The sequence below is a fragment of the Microtus oregoni genome, unplaced genomic scaffold, assembly GCF_018167655.1.
Source record: "Microtus oregoni isolate MIOR12 unplaced genomic scaffold, Mior012 000000F_ref0000247, whole genome shotgun sequence".
NCBI lineage: Eukaryota > Metazoa > Chordata > Mammalia > Rodentia > Cricetidae > Microtus > Microtus oregoni.
In genome coordinates, this window is record NW_024543059.1 from 92,672,632 (window position 1) to 92,689,278 (window position 16,647).

The following is a 16,647-nucleotide window of genomic DNA, read 5'->3' on the forward strand; positions in this document are numbered from 1 at the left end:
CTGCGCGTGCGATTGTGCTTTTTGGAAGGGATCCCTCGGCTAGCTCCGTAGGCATCACCACCCCTCCGCAACTACACTTCCCAGAAAGCTATGCGGGAGTGAGGAGGTGGTGGCAGGAGACCCGAACTGCGCTTGCGCAAAGAGTGAACTGGCAAGGTAGGGGGAGAGGGAGGCGTGCCCCCGGTCGGGGGAGGGTGGGGGAGGGGGCCGCGCGGCGGCGGCGCCGGGGCGGGCGCGCGTCCGCGGCGGTGATGGCGGTGCGTGAACGCGCGGTGGCAGCAATGGCCGCTCTGGAGCGGCGAGTGCCGAGTCTCGATGACTTCGCGGGACAGAGCTGGAGCTCGTGGGTGGAACGGGCCGACCTGCATGCGGCAGATGGTGAGTGCAGCCACACTAGAGTCCGGGGACCCCATCACTACCTCCCCTCCCCCCTTTAGGGCCCCCTCCAGCTGAGGGGAGCCGCCGACTGGAGCCGCCGTCCGGCTCCCCGGCCCCCCAAACAAAGGACCCGCCGGGTCCTAGTGCCCGCCTGCTCCGACACCTTCGCGCCTCCGGGTCCTAGCGCCGGCTCATCGCTTGCTGCCCACCCTGCCCACCTCTATCTCTGCGGGTGCACAGTACCTGCCCCCACTTTACTTGCCTTTATCTTTCGTCTTGTGCGCTGGCCTCCAGCTCCCATCCGTCCTGCACCTGCTTTGGCTCTACCCATCTGCAACAGTCCTCTCCACGTGTTTCCCACGCACCCCACTTCTGTGCCCCCCCTCCCCACCCCCTTGATCCTTAGCCTTTTGCCCCGCACCTTAGCTTTTTACCACGTTTCCCAGCCTGGTGCAGTATTTGTGAGCTCCCGCCCCCCCCCCCCCCCGCTTTAGTCCATCCATCCTCCATCCATCCATCCATCCATCCATCATCCTCCCTACCTCCCTCCAGTTCATCCATCCATGCCTTCAAGCCTCCATCCTTTCCAGGGCCTCTTGCCCTGCCCTTTGGCTCTCTCCCTTAACCCCTATTTTCTGTAGGCCCTTTGAGTGCCTTTGGTGAACAGGCCTGCAGCCCCTTCTGATCTTTGTCTCCTGAGCCCCAGGGAGCACCTGGCCTCGTGGCCTTTGGGGTGACAACAAGCATCACACCCCTGAAGAAGTTTGCAAGTGAGAAGAGGTGGAGGAGGAGATGGCTGTAATGACACTTGTTCTCTTTTGAGACAACTGACTTCCAGCTCTGTTCCCTCATTCTCCACACTTGGATTTAGGGGACTTAGAGGAGTAGGAGCTGCCCTTATCTTTTGCATGCCTAACCCACTACCACTCGTGTCTGGTTGTTACTATTGCCAATAACCATCTCATCCCAGAAAGGGGCAACTCCTTAGTGAGCATTAGAGAACCAACCTAGAAGGGAGTCCAGGCCACCCTTGGACAGCCCCATGCTGAGTGGGCTAAGATGGGGCCCTTGTCAGGGTCTAGGTGCACTGAGAACCGGAAGTGGAGTCAAATGGATTTGGTGACTCAGAATTGATCCCCCCCCCCCTCCAAGGGACAGGGAGGGGGCTTAGAGGAGGGGGGGTGAGGAGTGAGGTAGGGGGATGGGGAAAGAGCTGCTTTACACAGCTAAGATGTTTTTGTCATTAACCCAGAAACTGAGGTACAAGGGCAACCTCTGGACAAAGCCCCCCTAAGAAGGGGAGGGGCTTGCGTAGCTGATCAAGGAGACTTTGAAGATGCCAAAGGGTCCAAAGGCAGCAGTTTCTCTATTCTATGGCCATCCTATCAGTGCAGGACCTGAGAAGCTGAGTGTAACTTTGATGATACTATGGTAACTTGGGTGGAGCAAACTGAGTTTATGGGGGTGGGGATCTGGGAGGGTACTTGTCTGGGATGCCACAGAGTAGCAAAAAGGACCCATGTAAGCAGTCTCAAAAAGGGACTCAGGGACGTGTAGAAAAATCTTAGAACCATTTCCCTTTTAAATGGGGAAGCAAGACCCAGAAAAGAGGCATTTTACCCAGAGTTACCCACCTAGTCAGCAGTGGAGCCCTGTACCGTACCTGGGAGTGAAGGGTCTTTATCCTTCTTAATGGGGTCGTCTCATCTCAGAGGGGCACATGAAGGAAAAATGGGTACTTGTGAATGACCCATTGACAGTTTCTCCAGGAACTCTGAGTGCTTGTCAGGGAGTGTGGGCTTCGTACCACTGGGCTACAGGCTCTGCTGGGTGCTGGGAAGGGAATGGGCCTTCTGAGCTGTGCTTCTCCTCCAGGGGCTGAGCTGGAGGAGAGTAGCAAAAACATGAAGAAGTTGGACGCCATGACCCTCATTAAAGAAGGTACGAGTCAACACACATCGGATTGGGACTCGGGGAAACTGGGCCACCTTTTCCCTTTCACTGGGGGAGGTAGCTTGAAGCAGCAAGGCTGCCGGGGAAGCCTCATTTGGATAGGTCTGAGTCGGCCAGTCAGTTGTCCCCGCTCCAGTGACCTGTTGTTGGAGACCCTAATCATAGGTGGTTGGTGACCACGTACATGAAGTCCCATGCATCTGGGGTCTGGTTAGATGGGCCTGCGGAAGCTGGGAGCATCCAGCAGAAAAGCCTGTCGTGTGTCAGCAGGAAGGCAGGAGTGCCTTCCGAGCGGTGGGATGAGCGTGCTCTTTGATCTGGAGAAATCCTGAGTCCTTAACCCCAGTGATCAAGGCTTCTGTCACTGCAGACATGTCCATCTTCGGGCACTGCCCTGCCCATGACGACTTCTATTTGGTTGTGTGTAACCACTGCAGCCAGGTGGTGAAGCCTCAAGCCTTCCAGAAGCATTGCGGTGAGGGGCGCTCCAGGGAGGTGATGAGGGGACAGGAAGGTGGCACAGGGAACTCCTAGGACAGTGTCAGTTGGGAGGCCATGTGGGGTAAAGGAAAGTGGTGCTGGGGGCGGCTTGAGGGTTGTAGGTGTCGGGATTATTCTTTGGATAAGCTTGTACCATCCAGTACAATTCAAAGGTTCAAGAAGTTTGCTCTAGAAGTTTGAGTCTTGAAGGCTCATTTTTGAATGGGAAGGAGACCGATGCACAGCCCAAGCTCTAGCAGTTTGGGCTCTGTAAAAGAATTGGTGGACTGATTAGGACATCAGGGGAGGAAGCAGTCAATACCACTCACTTCAGTTGCTCTCTCCACCTCCTGGTGACAGAAAGAAGACATGGGCCCCTCAGCAAGCTTTATGCCCGGGCCCCACCCCCACCTCCAGCCCCTGCCAGCTCTCAGAAATGCCATGTAGTGAATGGGCAGGGCCCAGCTTGTAGAGCCCCAGGTTCTACCAAAACCTCCTCCAGGGAGAAGGGCCAGGGGTCCCGGAGCCGTGGCCATCAGCCTCCTGAGAAGACCCAGAAGGACAACCTCTGGTAAGAGGCTAGAAACCCCCAGAGACTAGCCCTGACCCTGATCCTGACCCAGGGAAGGGTTGACACTTAGCCCTGGGTTGCAGGATACTGCTCACAGCAAGAAATAGCTAACCCAACTGCAGTTCCTTTCCATATATTCCAGGGAACATGGGCTCCCCATTTTTCCACGCCTCTCTTGGAGCCCACCCAAGTTCCAGAGCTAGGGAGGAGATGGCTCTGGGCTAGAGTCCAGACCCCAGTCCCAGCCTCCCCACCTCCCAGCCCATACCCTCTCTCCACGTGTAGCCTTTTCGTGCCTGTGGTGAATCTGGAGAAGATGTCCAGTCTCCCGAAGCCTGATGGACAAGGAGTCAGGGTGGCTCCACCCTCTGCTTTCCTCAGTCAGCCAGGAGGCCTCCCCAAGGACTCCCCTGGAAAAGTCCCCACGGCCCCCTCTCCTAAAGATCCTCCTGGCAGAGAGAACATCGAGTTAATCCCTGGTGAGGGCTCCAATCACCGGGCCGAAGGCAGCCCCCCGGAGAAGGAGCCCAGTGGAGCCAGGCTGCCTCCTAAAACCCACCGAAAGATGGCTCGTGAGTAGTTATAGACATGAACTCAGGCGGAGTGGAGACTTCACTGGGCTTCTTTGTTCTTGGGCCAGAAAGGTTTGAGGTCAGGAAGGAGTGGACCTGGCTAGGTCTGGCCATTACAGCTTGCAGGGTACAGAAACCCCATTGCCTCCTGCCCTGCTTGTTCCCAGGAGGCTTTGCTGCTCCAGGTGTCTGAGCTAGCCTGAGAGGCCCTGTACCCAAGTCAGCAAAGTCATTCGTTCTCACCTTGGGCTGTTGACCATTCTCTCCTTTCTCACATCCCATAGCTGGTTTTCCTGGCATCTCAGATGCCTGTGGCTGCTTTTGCTTCTTGGTATGGGCTGCCCTGCTTTGGGCTACTAGTCTTCTAAGAGTGCCTGGGCCAGGGATGGGGCTGAGGTAGTTTATACCCAGCAGGTAGCAAGACCTGAGGGTGAGGCTCTTCGACCTTAGTCCTGCTGTTTCTTGGGCCCTTTGCAGGAAGTAACCAGATTCTTCCTTGGACTGAAAAAAAAAAAAAAAAAAAAAAAAAAAAAAAGGACCTGAGATTCATTGGAACCTCTTTCCCCACAGGTAAAGAGTTTGACCTCAACAGGCAGTGTGGGGTCATAAATCCAGAGACCAAGAAGATCTGTACGCGACTGTTGACCTGCAAGGTAACCCCATCCCTCTGCATGGTGATGGGGGAGTCAGCATGACACGGAATCTTGGAAAGGAGCATTCAGAGGTTATTAGAAACTCAGTTCAAGGAATGGGACTAGGCATACACCAGGGAAGGGGATAAGAGGCTACCCATGGTGTACACAAGGTAGGCTCAGTGGATAGGGAGTACCTTCAGATCTCCTTACCCATCTGAGAGTTTCAGCCCCATGAGAGAGTAAAATGGACACACAAACACCCCCACCCATAACACGCACACTCTCTCTGGGTCAAAGGCCGATACCCCTCAGTCCTGCTAAGATTACACCTCCCTACCGCTCACTCTGCCCTGTTCTAGATCCACTCAGTGCACCAACGCAGGGAGGTCCCAGGCAGGACCAAGGACTTTGATGTGCTCGTGGCTGAACTGAAAGCCAACTCTCGCAAAGGAGAATCTCCCAAGGAAAAGAGCCCGGGACGAAAAGAACCGACTCTCGAGCGCCCCTCCCAGGAGCTTCCCTCCGCCATCCAGGGTGCAGCGGTAGCAGCTGCCCCCATCAGCACCTCTGCTCGTTCTAAGCAGGCCTATCCATACTGTGCACTTCCCAGGTATGTACAGAGTCTTTACCATACCTAGCTGGGGGGTACTCAGTCCCTAAGGTGTCAGGGAGCCCTGGAGATAGACTCAGGGTGTTCTGGAGGTGTGCTCACTTCCCTTAAGCATGGGAAGGTAACTAGAACCCTACCAGTGGTGTGAGGCAGGTGACTGCCCTTCTGCCCAAGCACACTGCAACACTCCAGCCTCTGTGAGGTATGTCAGATACAATACCCAGGATATGAACTCTTTTTTTTTCAGTTACTCCCATGGGTTAGCACTTGTCATCAGGGAGCTGAATGGGCCAGGGCCCTGAGTAAAGCAGTGCTACTTGGTAGTCATCCACTGGCCCCCTTGTGTGCAGAGCCTGCCTTATGGAAGGAGCCTCAAACGCACCTCCATCTGCAGTAGGAGGGGTAGACAAGGAGCATAGGCCGGGTTCCTAGACAGGCTCACGGGAGAGCGTGATAAAGAGGAGGGTTGAGAGAGTTGACTAGGCTGAGCGGTGCTGGGTGTAGTTACACCGGGAAGATTTTGCTGAGGAAGCAGGTCTGAAGCAGATTTTCTCCCTGAAGAGGCAAGGCCAAGGAAGAGGCTGGGGAGAGAATCCCTTGGAAGCTGTGGCCCTTGGTTCTGTCTCTCACTTAGTGATCTAATTTGTACTTTCCCGTCCCTTCCCAAGCCCTTCCTCTTCCCCTGAGTGCCCTGACTGTTTGAGCGTGGACACCCCCCACTCTGATCCTGCATCATTCACATCATCCTTGTGTCCCTTTGGCCCTTCCAGGTCCCAGGCCTCCTCTGAGAGTGAGGTGGATGATGAAGGTCCCTGTGGTGGTGATGGGGATCCAGGCCTGTTCCCTTTCCCTCTGCCCCGGGGTGGGGCCCAGGCCTCCAGCGAGGAGAGTGAGGAGGAGGGGACATCTGATGACCTCCACCTTTCCCCTGACTGCCATTATGCAACCCGGCCTCCTAGGCCACAGGCGGTAAGGACACAGGACAGGGAGCTGGGATGGAGGGTGGCTAAGTCTCGTAGGCAGATGCCTTCTTGTATCTCAGGTTCTACCAACCATGTTCTTTCCTCTGCCTCCAGTTTTGCACCTTTGGGAGCCGGCTGGTGAGCCCAGGATGCTACGTGTTTAGCCGCCGGCTAGACCGGTTCTGCTCGGCACTCAGCTCCATGCTGGAACGGCATCTCAGCTCACACATGTGGAAGTGAGTTTCATGGACTCAGAACTTAATTTCTCAGGCTTGAGTATCAATCCTTGGGCTTCAGAAGCCCCAGTCTGCTGTGCATTGGCTGATTGCTAAGAACCCAAATTGGGTGTGGCATGACTGGGTGAGACTTGGTAGCCTGGAGGAGGGCGTGGGTGGGTGGTCGGGGTCAATCTAGAGTCTTACCCATCACTTCCAGTACCTTTTAGGTAATGTAGCATGGGGAAATGCTCAAACTAAGACCAAAAATGAGATTGTTAATGGGTCAGCCTGTTAGTTCATATGCCTTGTACTGATAGGTCATTCCTTCTCTTGTGCCTTCCTGGGCTCTTAGTTCCAGTGTTTCCCAGCAGGGGGCAGCAGCCTTGGGGCTTTGCTGGCCATCTGAAGGTGCAGAGACTGGTGTACTTTAGGGAGGCCCTGGAGTTTGCTCAGTATCACAGCGAAGCTCTCTCTTTGCTGCAGGAAGATCCCACCAGCGGCTGAACCTCCATCCCATCTTGTCAGTCCCTCCTTAGCTGATCCCCTGAGTCCATCCTCTATGGGCAGCTGCCCCCGACTCCCAGGCCCATCCCCCCGACCTGCCTGCCCAGCCTCCATACCCCCCATGAAGGACAGCCTTGTCCCTAACTACCCTGCAGGCTCCCCCAGTGTAGCAGCTGCCTGTAGCCAGGCAGAGTGCATGGGCGGTAGCCAGGCTATTACCTCACCACTGCCTGCCAATACTCCGTCTCCGTCCTTCAGCAAGCTGCCACCTTCCAAGGCCAGCAAGTCGTCCAAAAGCAAGGAAGGGGTGGAGATGGAGGCCCCTTCTCGAAAGCGGAAGTTATCCCCTGGCCCTACCACTTTCAAACGGACCTGCATCCTGGAGCCTGCTGGAAAAGGCAAACCCTCTGGCTGTCGGGGTCTCTCAGCCAAGACTAAAACAACCCTGAGCATGGGGCTTAATGGAACAGTGGGGCCGAGAGTGAAAAGAGCAGGTCCCCTGGACTGTCGGGGTTCCCCTCACTCATCCCCCATACCAGTCAAGGCTTCTCAAATAGAGAACCGGGGAGCAGCTGGACACCCAGCTAAGGTCCTGCCAACCAACTGCCTCTCCGAGGAGGAGGTAGCCAAGAAGCGGAAAAACCTGGCCACTTACTGCCGGCCAGTCAAGGCCAAGCACTGTCAGGCGGGTGTCCCTCCTGATGGGACCTGCTCTGTTCGTCGTAGGAAACCAGGTCCAGCCCTGCCCTTTGAGGAGAAGTGCTCTACACTGAAGGTACCAGTCCAGCTTCCTGAAGGACATGGGCAGAGAGGGGTCAGGAGGGCTGAGGCTGGGGAACACAGTAGGTACGTGACGTGGAGAGGGTGCCAAGGAAACCACTCCAGAAAAGGGAATAAAGGGGAAACTGAGAGAACTCCTGGGCCATCTACACTAGGGAAAGGTTAGTTAGCTGTTTCCAAGGTGACCCCAGCTTTTGCCTGAGGGACCTTTCCTCTGCCCAGCCTCCTCCTTTGAGCTTAGGACGTGCTGTCCCATCCCACCTTTACTTGTGCTTTAGTCTAAGGACCATTTCTTCTTGAGCTGTCTGTGGTCCTCCCTCCAGGACTTGGAGCGACTTTTTCTAAAGGGGAAGGGAGTCTGGGTCCCAGCATCCTGAGTAGCTGATGAGTGGGCTGCTGTAGTTTGGTTCTTCCTCTGGCATTAGGACATCAGAAAGCAAGTACTCAATTTAAGGTCCACAGAGTCACTTCGGATTATAGTAGATTCTCCAGGTTTCTAGTAAAGCTTGTAGTTAGGTTTCTTTACCTTTTCTGTTGGAGGGTGCTTTCATCTATCCCTGTGATCTCTGTAAGGAGGGATTCCTGGGAGGTGAGACGGGATCATAGGCTCCTGATTGAGGCATGGATTAGGCGCATGCTCACTGTCCTGGCACCTATGAGGGAAATCTGATAGTTGGTAAAGGACCTGCCTCTGTGTGTACAGGTGTGTGTATGTGTGTTCTCCAGGTTCACTACCCAGTCTGCCTCTGTTAGGCTGGCATTCTTTTTCTCCTTGCTTAGTCGTGTTTATCAGGCCAGCAGAAGGAATTCAAGGGTTAGCCCAGATGTTCACAGGGAAGGATACTAGGTAGGCCCCTACCCTGACCCTGTCTCTTACCTCTTGTCTTCCTGCAGTCAAAAGCCCATTAACGAGAAAGTGCCTGCCCACTGCAACGGAGCCGCCAGCACCTCCTCCCCTCCAGATCCGGGCCCCAGGCTGCTGCCGCTTTTTATAACTTTATATTATTTTTTTTAAGAAAAAAAAAAACTCTTTAAAATACCTCAAGACTGTCTCCCTGTTCTGTTGCTGCTAAGAAAATATAAAAACAGAAACATAGAAAAGGATGAAAAATGATGTAGCTGAATGAGTGTCTTTACTCTCCCCAGCCCTGTCCCGAGAGGCTGAGACGATGAGCAGTACACACTCATGCGCACACACACAGGGCACACAACCTGGAGCTGGTGTCAGTAGGCATCTCCTTCCAGAGAGGATGAGAAGGCGTATGGCCCTGAATGAGCAAGGAGTCCCAGAGAGACAACTCCGCTCCTCTGGAAAAGGAAACAAGGAAGGGAGGGAAGTTACACTTTTGACTCTGCCCTGGAGTTTTTGTCCTCAGGATTTGTGGGAGTTAGTTTACGGCCCTTTTCTGATTCTCTTGCAATTCGGTTTCCATCCCTCTACAGATTATTTCCTTGGTCTCTTTGGCTGTTCTTGCCCTTCCCACTTCTAAACTCAGCCTTAGTTTGTCGACCATGTTGAGGTTGAACTTGGTGTTAACTGCTCTAGAAGTCCTGGCCCGCTTTTTTTTTTTAATTTCTTTAATTATGTGTGTGTGGGTATGTGCATGTGATGTCTGTAGAGGCCAGAAGTGTGGGATCCCCCAAGCTAGTTCCAGTAAGCTGTGAACCCCGGTACGTGTTCTTAACCACTGAGCCATCTCCCCAGCCCCTGCCTCCTGAAGAACGGTATAAAGCTTCTCTCGGATAGGCTGGCCATACCTTTTTGGAGGTAATAGTGTTACAGAACTTGAGGTTGTGAGGGAGCCCTGGTTCCTCTGGATCACCTCGCTCCTCAAGGCTGCATAGCTGGTGTGGAGGTGACAAAAACTGGAAGTGCCTCGGGTCTTTGGAATATCTTACGGGGGACAACTACTCCTGTAAATAGGGATGCGACTACGTATTTCGGTTCTCATTTTTTAATTCACCAGGTTTGGGTCACTATGTTTTGGCTTTTTCTTTTCGTTTATGTTTGGGCAAGGAGGAATCTCGTACCTGAACAAGCTAGAAAAGTCTACAGAGTGAGCAGCCAGGGGAATCCAGTCCTTCTGGAAAGCTGCTCAAAACACTGGGTCACGCTCTTGGGTCAGCAAACCAAGTGTGTGATTTGGAGTTTCGCTGATATCAGTTACTACGGATGTAATTTTCACAGGCGGCTTGAGATACCCTTGTAGATACAAAAGTAGAAATGAAGGTGGCTTGGGAGCTCGGTTAGGTCAATGGAGGTTTCCGGGAGCCGCCCTTTGGGGCCCGAAGCGCTTCCCCCCCAGTCTGCAGAGGGCGCTGTGGGCACCTCCACCACACGGCCCCGAAGCCTCCCCGGGGAGGAGCCTCTCCTGTAGCCGCCGCCGCCTCCGCGATCGCAAACCCGGAAGAAGCCTCTGTTTGCTGGACTGTACCGGCCGGCTTGGCATTGCCATGCAGCTCGAGGAGGTAGGTCTGGTTCCCGCTCCAGCGAGGGAGCCGAGACTAACCCGCTGGCTGCGGAGAGGCAGTGGGATCTTGGCGCACCTGATAGCTTTGGGCTTCACCATCTTTCTGACTGTGCTGTCCCGGCCAGGAACCAGTGAGTGTGCGGGGAGGGGCGGGGCTATGAGAGGGGGCGGAGCCTAGGTGCTGGAGGGGCTGCTTTGGGCACGCTCGGATACGAGAAACCTAGACCCTCAGCTGAGGAGGGGCGGGTCGAGGAGTGGTTGTAAAGGCGTAGTGGGTGGGTCCCCGGAAATCCTGGGAGGGTGGGACTTGAAAAGACAGAACTGACACTTCCTTAGAATGAGGTCCCTTATGGAAAGGTGCGGGGAGGGTCTCGGGCAGACTAAGGTCTACTCTAGGACTGGGCTAGCAGCAAATGCAGAACTCAGGCCAAGGTGGTATAAGGGCTCCTTGGCCGCTACCCCTTTGCGGTGAGTTCCTGATTCTTGCTTAGGCTTGAGACGGTATGCTGACCTTTCCCTTGTGGCCAGATTTTTGCAATATCAGTGATGTCCAGCTGTCAGCCTGTTCTCTTTGATTCTTAGGTCTTTTCTCCTGGCACCCTGTGTTCATGGCCTTGGCGGTGAGTTTGAATATACTTACCTTAACCCTTGGGGAAGCATTCAGTTTTTCAAGATCAGAGAGATAGGGTCAAAGAAGGCTTGATCTTTCCCTGAAACCTATAGGATTGGGGGAAATGTAGTAAATTATCAGGGGCTTGAGGTTGGGGAGGGGCTATCTCTCCTCCAGGGTCTGAAAGGAAGAAGTGAGAGGAATGTTATCAAGGTCTTGCTGTTCTGTGGTCCAGAAAGGGCGTGTGTGAGGCAGGAAGTCCCTTTAAGCTCCCATGTTTTTCTGGATGTGGGATAAGACCTCCTTTTTCTCGGGCCCCATGCAGACCAGAGGTTCACTGACCTTCTCCTGTGTTTACAGTTCTGTCTCTGCATGGCTGAAGCTATCCTACTCCTCTCACCTGAGCACTCCCTGTTCTTCTTCTGCTCTCGAAAGACCCGGATTCGACTGCACTGGGCAGGGCAGACCATAGCCATCCTCTGCGCTATCCTGGGTTTGGGCTTTATCATCTCCAGCAAGATCCGCAGCGAGCTGTCCCATATGGCGTCCTGGCACAGCTGGATAGGAGTTCTGACACTCATGGCCACTGCGGGACAGGCACTGTGTGGGCTCGGCCTCCTCTGTCCGCGGGCAGCCCGGGTCTCAAGGGTGGCTCGTCTCAAGCTCTACCATCTGACATGCGGCCTGGTCGTCTACCTGATGGCTACAGTAACAGTGCTCTTGGGCATGTACTCAGTGTGGTTCCAGGCCCAGATTAAAGGTGCAGCCTGGTACCTGTGCCTGGCACTACCGGTGTACCCGGCCCTGGTGATCATGCACCAGATCTCCAGCTCCTACTTGCCAAGGAAGAAAGTGGAAATGTGAATGTCTCCAAACTCTGAGCCTAGGCGGGATTCTTGGACTTCAGCAGTTCCTTGGCACACCTCAGAGGCAGACGATGTTTTTGCACTGCGTGGTTGAACCACGGGGTGCAGAAACCCTAGCTGTTACTGCTGAGGGATGATCTGGTGGGCTTCAATGGGGGAAATGTACTACTGGGTGCAAGTGGAAGGTTCTGGAGAACCTGAAGCCTCACCTTGATGGGATACAAAAGTATTAGGTGGTGGTGCTGATGGTGACGGTGGTGACTTTTTGTTTGTGGAGTTCCTGTTGGTTATGAATGACAGCCACAGGCAGATATCGGGGTCCCTTTGGAAAGGCAGTACTGTGGTAGCCTGTGGTCTCTTTGGCTGTGCTGTACAGTCGCCCTTAGACAAGCTCCGTATCTCAGGACCTCAGTTTCCGCACCCTTTAACATTTGGTGTCTGGCAGATTGATGTTACTGAATACCTCCTTAGCTCTGGACCATGTGAACAGCTCAGGATGTAATTCTCTCCTCCATGCTTCCTTCACTCCCCTGGAAGGACAACTCTATACCTGCATCCTTCAGAAATCTGTGCTGGCTCCACTCCTGAACCAAGGAACAGGGGCCATGAATCATGGAAAGAAGGGACTGAGGTGAGGGTCCCCTAGACAATAAGATAGTAAAGGCACTAAAGTCACTTTAAAGTTCTTTGGAGGAACAGAAGGGCATTGTCCTTAACCAAGCCCTGGACTACTGGCCTCCTTAGCTCAGCTAAGAACTTCCTTCAGGCTACCTCTGGGTCTAGATTGTAGAGTCTGGGAATTCTCTCGACATTCATTCTCAGGGCATCTGACACTGCCCGTAGGACTTAGAGTATATACTTAGCACATTGCTCCAGGGAACTATTCTTAGGCTTTCGGAACAAAATAAAAACCAGGGAGTGGGACCCCCTTGATTCAAGGAACTCAGTGTCTCTCTGGTTGTCCTTCCCTTCTTGGTTTTTTTTTTTTTCCGAGACAGGGTTTCTCCGTAGCTTTTGATTCCTGTCCTGGACCTAGCTCTTGTAGACCAGGCTGGCCTCGAACTCACAGAGATCCGCCTACCTCTGCCTCCTGAGTGCTGGGATTAAAGGCGTGTGCCACCACCGCCCGGCTTTGTCCTTCCCTTCTTGTCATTTAAGTTTTCCTTAGCTGTTCCCTGCCAGCCCCTTGGCTTAAGAGTGGGATGATTTTGGTACCAACTGGGCTCTCTTCCCTGCCAAGATACCTCCTTGGTCCAGCTGAGTTCCTCAGAGCATCCTTAGCGGTGAGGACTGGATGTCAAACCACTTAGCTGTGGTGTGGGTCAGTCCAGGAGACAAACCCTTTATAGATCCTAATAAGGAGTAGAGATTGCTGAGCCAGGAAATGTACACGCCCAGCTTTCTCCCTGGAAGGCAGAGCCCATCAGAAACTATGGGAGGCCTGAAGTATAGGGGCTTGAGCACAGACAAAGGAGAAGTATCTGTTCTATGTCTCGGATCCTCTGAAGATTTAAGGCCTCCTCTCCAGGTAGCTCAGAAATTAGGTGGGTGGGATTCAATAGTATGGGGACGGGGACCCTAGGGCTGAAGTGGCTTCTTAGTGGCCCTCACTGTGCTTTTCCTCAGGGAGATAGCATCTCTCATAAGTTGTCTAAATACAGCTTACTGAAACAGAGGCTCCTGCAGCACAGAGGGAAACCATTCTTGTCTTTTTCAACACCCGCTCTCCCTCTCAAGCTGTCCAGTGTGCTGTGAGCTTGGAAGGAATGGTTACTGGGCCCTGAAAGAGGGTCTCACTAGGGTCACTTTGATGTAGGGCTCCCCAGGGTGGGCCAGGTAAGGTTCAGCAGCTCGTTCTCAGAGAGAGAGGCGATGCCGGAAAGCCTGAGCCTGCCTGAGGTGTTGCCTCTTCCCAGGTGGTGCGGGGGCTGGTGGGCGGGCGGGCGGGCAGGCGTGCTGACAGCCGGCAGTTTGCGTGGGCTGTGCCATCTGATGTCTATTCCCAGCCCCGGGAGGAAGGGGAGTCATTTATATTCTGCAGGAAGAAGGGACCCAGCTGTCGCTTCCTCTGACCAGTGGGCCTGGAGGGCATCGGTGCAGAGCAGAGAGGAGGGCACAGGTAGCAGTGGCCTCCTGCTTAGGGATCTGACCGCAGTATAGGGAGGTCACCAGAATGAGCCCTTCTTGCTGGTAGGCCAGATTTGGGTGGGGGGCGGGAATTACCTCCCCTCCTGTCTTTCCACTTCTCCATCACCACCTGCCCTCACATCCTGGGGCAGCAGCTGGATAACCATTAGACCTCAGTGCCAGGGTACTCCTCCTCCAGCTGGGATCTGTGGCTGCCGGCTGCATATGCCTGCTGGCTGTGTGCTCCCTCTTCCCACTGTCTGCCCCTTCCTCTTTGTATCTTCCAGTGTCTGGATACTACCTGGGCTTCTTGGCAGACAGGCAGAGACCATGGGGGGGGGGGCACGTGACTGTCCTTTTCCAGTGTTCCTTGACTAGGGGAAGCTGCTAGCAGTCGGCCTGTTTTGCTTTTGAAAGTGGGGTGGGGGATGATACTCAGGATGCTCAAGATTTAAAAGTCTCCCATCATTTGTACAAATTTCCATATCGTGCTAAGTCCTGATTCCATATTTGATTGTGTTCCAAGCTTGATTATACTCAGATTCAACCTTGAGGGCATTAGAAAGATAGTTTTGTATTAAATCCAAATGGTAACAGGCATACTGTTCAGGTTTGGAGCCTTCTCAGAAGCCCCTTTGTTCCTGTATCCTCCCTTGGAGTCCCATTGGGGCTGGGGGTGGCCGTGAATGAATGACAGGGGTTCAGCCTCAGAACTGCTTCCTTCTCTGACTGGCATCCCCATGCAAGCCAGGCTGCTATCACTGGCCAGCCTGTGCTTGCTCTCCCCCTCCCAAGGCAGGCCACCTTTCCTCCGTGACATTGGCCTGCCCTGTCTCATTGTCCCCACCTTTCCACCCCCATGCAAGGCTGCCGTGGGTCTTGTTTTTCAAACCTCACTGTGGGAGATCCAGGCATTCCCCCCTGAGCCAGCTGGCTGCTGTGCCAAGGCCTGTTCAGAGTTAATAATAATCATTAGTTGAATGGTGCTGGGGCCTTTCAGCTCCAGATCTCTAAGCACTTGCAGGCTGAGTCAGCCAGCCTTCACCTTCCCCCCCTCTCCCTGGGTTTTGGAGTGTAACAGCATGGGAAGGCGCTGTGGGAGAGGGAATCGGGATTCTTGCTGCCTGACCATGCCTGAGGATTTTCTCTGAGAGTAAGCAGTGAGCCAGGGCACACAGAGAAGGCAGAATGCTCATCTGAGACCACCATGGCTGTGGAAGCTGATGACCCCAGACCTCTAGAACTTTGGTGTACTTACCTTGACCTCTGTGGGACACTCCACCTGAATGCCCTTAAGCAAGTTCAGAGCACAAGGAAGTCTCTGGGTTAGTACCCACCCCCAAGACCCTTGTCTGTGACTGGCACAGAGAACCTGTGTGTCGTGAACGGAAAAGTGTGCCAGCTGGATACTGGCAAGGTTGCTGCATGAGTGTCTCAGCTCCTGACACTGGGTGGCATGGGCAGACTGCTTCTCATCCTACCTCCCAGGGATGTTGTGAGGGCTAGACGAGGGAACACGGTTCAAAGCATTAAACAAATGGAAAGCAGATGGGTTGTTCTGTCCTTTTCTCTTCCTGAGCCTGACTTTATGCCTCCTAAGGAGGCAATAAACTGTGGGAGATGATGCTCAGGGGGACCCAAACCTTGGGGGCTCTGGGGGCCATGTAACAGTCACGTTTCTTACTTTTGGATGCAAGGTCACCCTATCTCTGCCTGCGAGAGGGGCCACCAAGATCATGGTTATTGAGGTTTGTCTTACATAGTGCTTGCCCAGTGTGGTCGAGCCACAGGGCTGATGGCAGATCTGCGTCCCTACAGCTTGCTCCAGGTCTTATCAGAAGAGTAAGGTCTCAGCCCAGAGCTTTGGCTGTAACTGATCTAAATCACTCCTTTCTAACTCTGCCCTTCTAAAGGAAGAGTAGAACACAGAGAAAGGACCAATAGTAGCCGGGCGGTGGTGGCGCACGCCTTTAATCCCAGCACTCGGGAGGCAGAGGCAGGTGGATCTCTGTGAGTTCGAGGCCAGCCTGGTCTACAGAGCTAGTTCCAGGACAGGAACCAAAAGCTACGGAGAAACCCTGTCTTGAAAAATCCAAAAAAAAAAACAAAACAAAACAAAAAAAAAAGGACCAATAGTAGTGATCACTACAGCCAGACATGGTGGTGCACACCTTTAATCCCAGCACTCAGGAGGCAGAGGCAGACAGATATCTATGAGTACAAGACCAGCCTGGACTACAGAAGTGAGTTCCAGGGCTGGAGAGATGGCTCAGAGGTTAAGAGCATTGCCTGCTCTTCCAAAGGTCCTGAGTTCAATTCCCAGCAACCACATGGTGGCTCACAACCATCTATAATGAGATCTGGTGCCCTCTTCTGGCATGCAGGCAGGCATGGAAGGAATGTTGTATACATAATAAATAAATAAATATTTAAAAAAAAAAAAAGAAGTGAGTTCCAGGACAGCCAGGGAAACAAAGAAACCCTGTCTCAAAAAACAAACAAACAAAAAATAGTGGTGACCACTGCACAACACCCTGACCGTTTCCCCTCTGTAGCCTCAGGCTGATGTGGGATTCCCCTCTGTATGCTGTTAGTTGACACAGTTTCTGTGTGGTTATTTCGGGAGTCTGGGCAGTGGGGAAATGAACAAGCAGTGTTCTACTGCATCAGGCCTATGCTCTAAGGACTGGGGATGTGGTACTGTGAGGCACATGTCTTCTGGCTTTCAGGGGTCCACAGCTTAAGGTTCCCTTTCCTGTCTTAGGCTCTTGGAGTAAGACCATAGTCTCCTCTCATGAAAATGCTTTGCTGGAATTATCACACAAGCACTCATACACACGTGCGCATATGCACACACACATACACACACAATGCACACACGAAGCAGTTCTATGTAAACTTTCAGTTAAG

The 16,647-nt window shown here is 53.5% G+C and overlaps 2 protein-coding genes across 4 annotated transcripts; both read left to right on the forward strand.

Annotated features, from left to right (window-relative positions):
* The first annotated feature begins 220 nt into the window (after positions 1-220).
* Positions 221-8,697, forward strand: Atxn7l2 (ataxin 7 like 2). 2 transcript variants are annotated; one of them, XM_041651043.1, is made up of 12 exons: positions 247-378; positions 1,631-1,809; positions 2,254-2,319; positions 2,702-2,806; positions 3,172-3,382; positions 3,668-3,954; positions 4,525-4,607; positions 4,949-5,199; positions 5,970-6,168; positions 6,276-6,397; positions 6,863-7,658; positions 8,558-8,697. In XM_041651043.1, exons 3-12 carry the CDS (start codon positions 2,283-2,285, stop codon positions 8,570-8,572), a joined length of 2,106 nt encoding a protein of 701 aa, XP_041506977.1. In that variant the 5' UTR covers positions 247-378; positions 1,631-1,809; positions 2,254-2,282; the 3' UTR covers positions 8,573-8,697. The 2 variants fall into 2 exon arrangements, with proteins under 2 accessions (XP_041506972.1, XP_041506977.1); XM_041651038.1 differs by lacking the exon at positions 1,631-1,809 and having other exon boundaries at positions 221-378.
* A 598-nt stretch (positions 8,698-9,295) lies between these two features.
* LOC121451490 (cytochrome b561 domain-containing protein 1) lies at positions 9,296-15,380 on the forward strand. 2 transcript variants are annotated; one of them, XM_041657037.1, is made up of 3 exons: positions 9,296-10,265; positions 10,717-10,754; positions 11,105-15,380. In XM_041657037.1, the coding sequence occupies exons 1-3, from the start codon at positions 10,118-10,120 to the stop codon at positions 11,606-11,608; spliced, it is 690 nt and encodes a 229-aa protein (XP_041512971.1). In that variant the 5' UTR covers positions 9,296-10,117; the 3' UTR covers positions 11,609-15,380. The 2 variants fall into 2 exon arrangements, with proteins under 2 accessions (XP_041512971.1, XP_041512981.1); XM_041657047.1 differs by having other exon boundaries at positions 10,056-10,132.
* The last annotated feature ends 1,267 nt before the right edge of the window (positions 15,381-16,647 follow it).

Bases quoted from the DNA above. Each gene is read 5' to 3' on its own strand.
- Atxn7l2 (XM_041651038.1), top strand. From the start codon at position 252: ATGGCGGTGCGTGAACGCGCGGTGGCAGCAATGGCCGCTCTGGAGCGG. The intron at 379-2,253 runs GTGAGTGCAGCC...CTTCTCCTCCAG, and splicing joins CGACCTGCATGCGGCAGATG to GGGCTGAGCTGGAGGAGAGT. The intron at 6,169-6,275 runs GTAAGGACACAG...CTCTGCCTCCAG, and splicing joins GGCCTCCTAGGCCACAGGCG to TTTTGCACCTTTGGGAGCCG.
- LOC121451490 (XM_041657037.1), top strand. From the start codon at position 10,118: ATGCAGCTCGAGGAGGTAGGTCTGGTTCCCGCTCCAGCGAGGGAGCCG. The intron at 10,266-10,716 runs GTGAGTGTGCGG...TTTGATTCTTAG, and splicing joins GCTGTCCCGGCCAGGAACCA to GTCTTTTCTCCTGGCACCCT. The intron at 10,755-11,104 runs GTGAGTTTGAAT...CTGTGTTTACAG, and splicing joins CTGTGTTCATGGCCTTGGCG to TTCTGTCTCTGCATGGCTGA.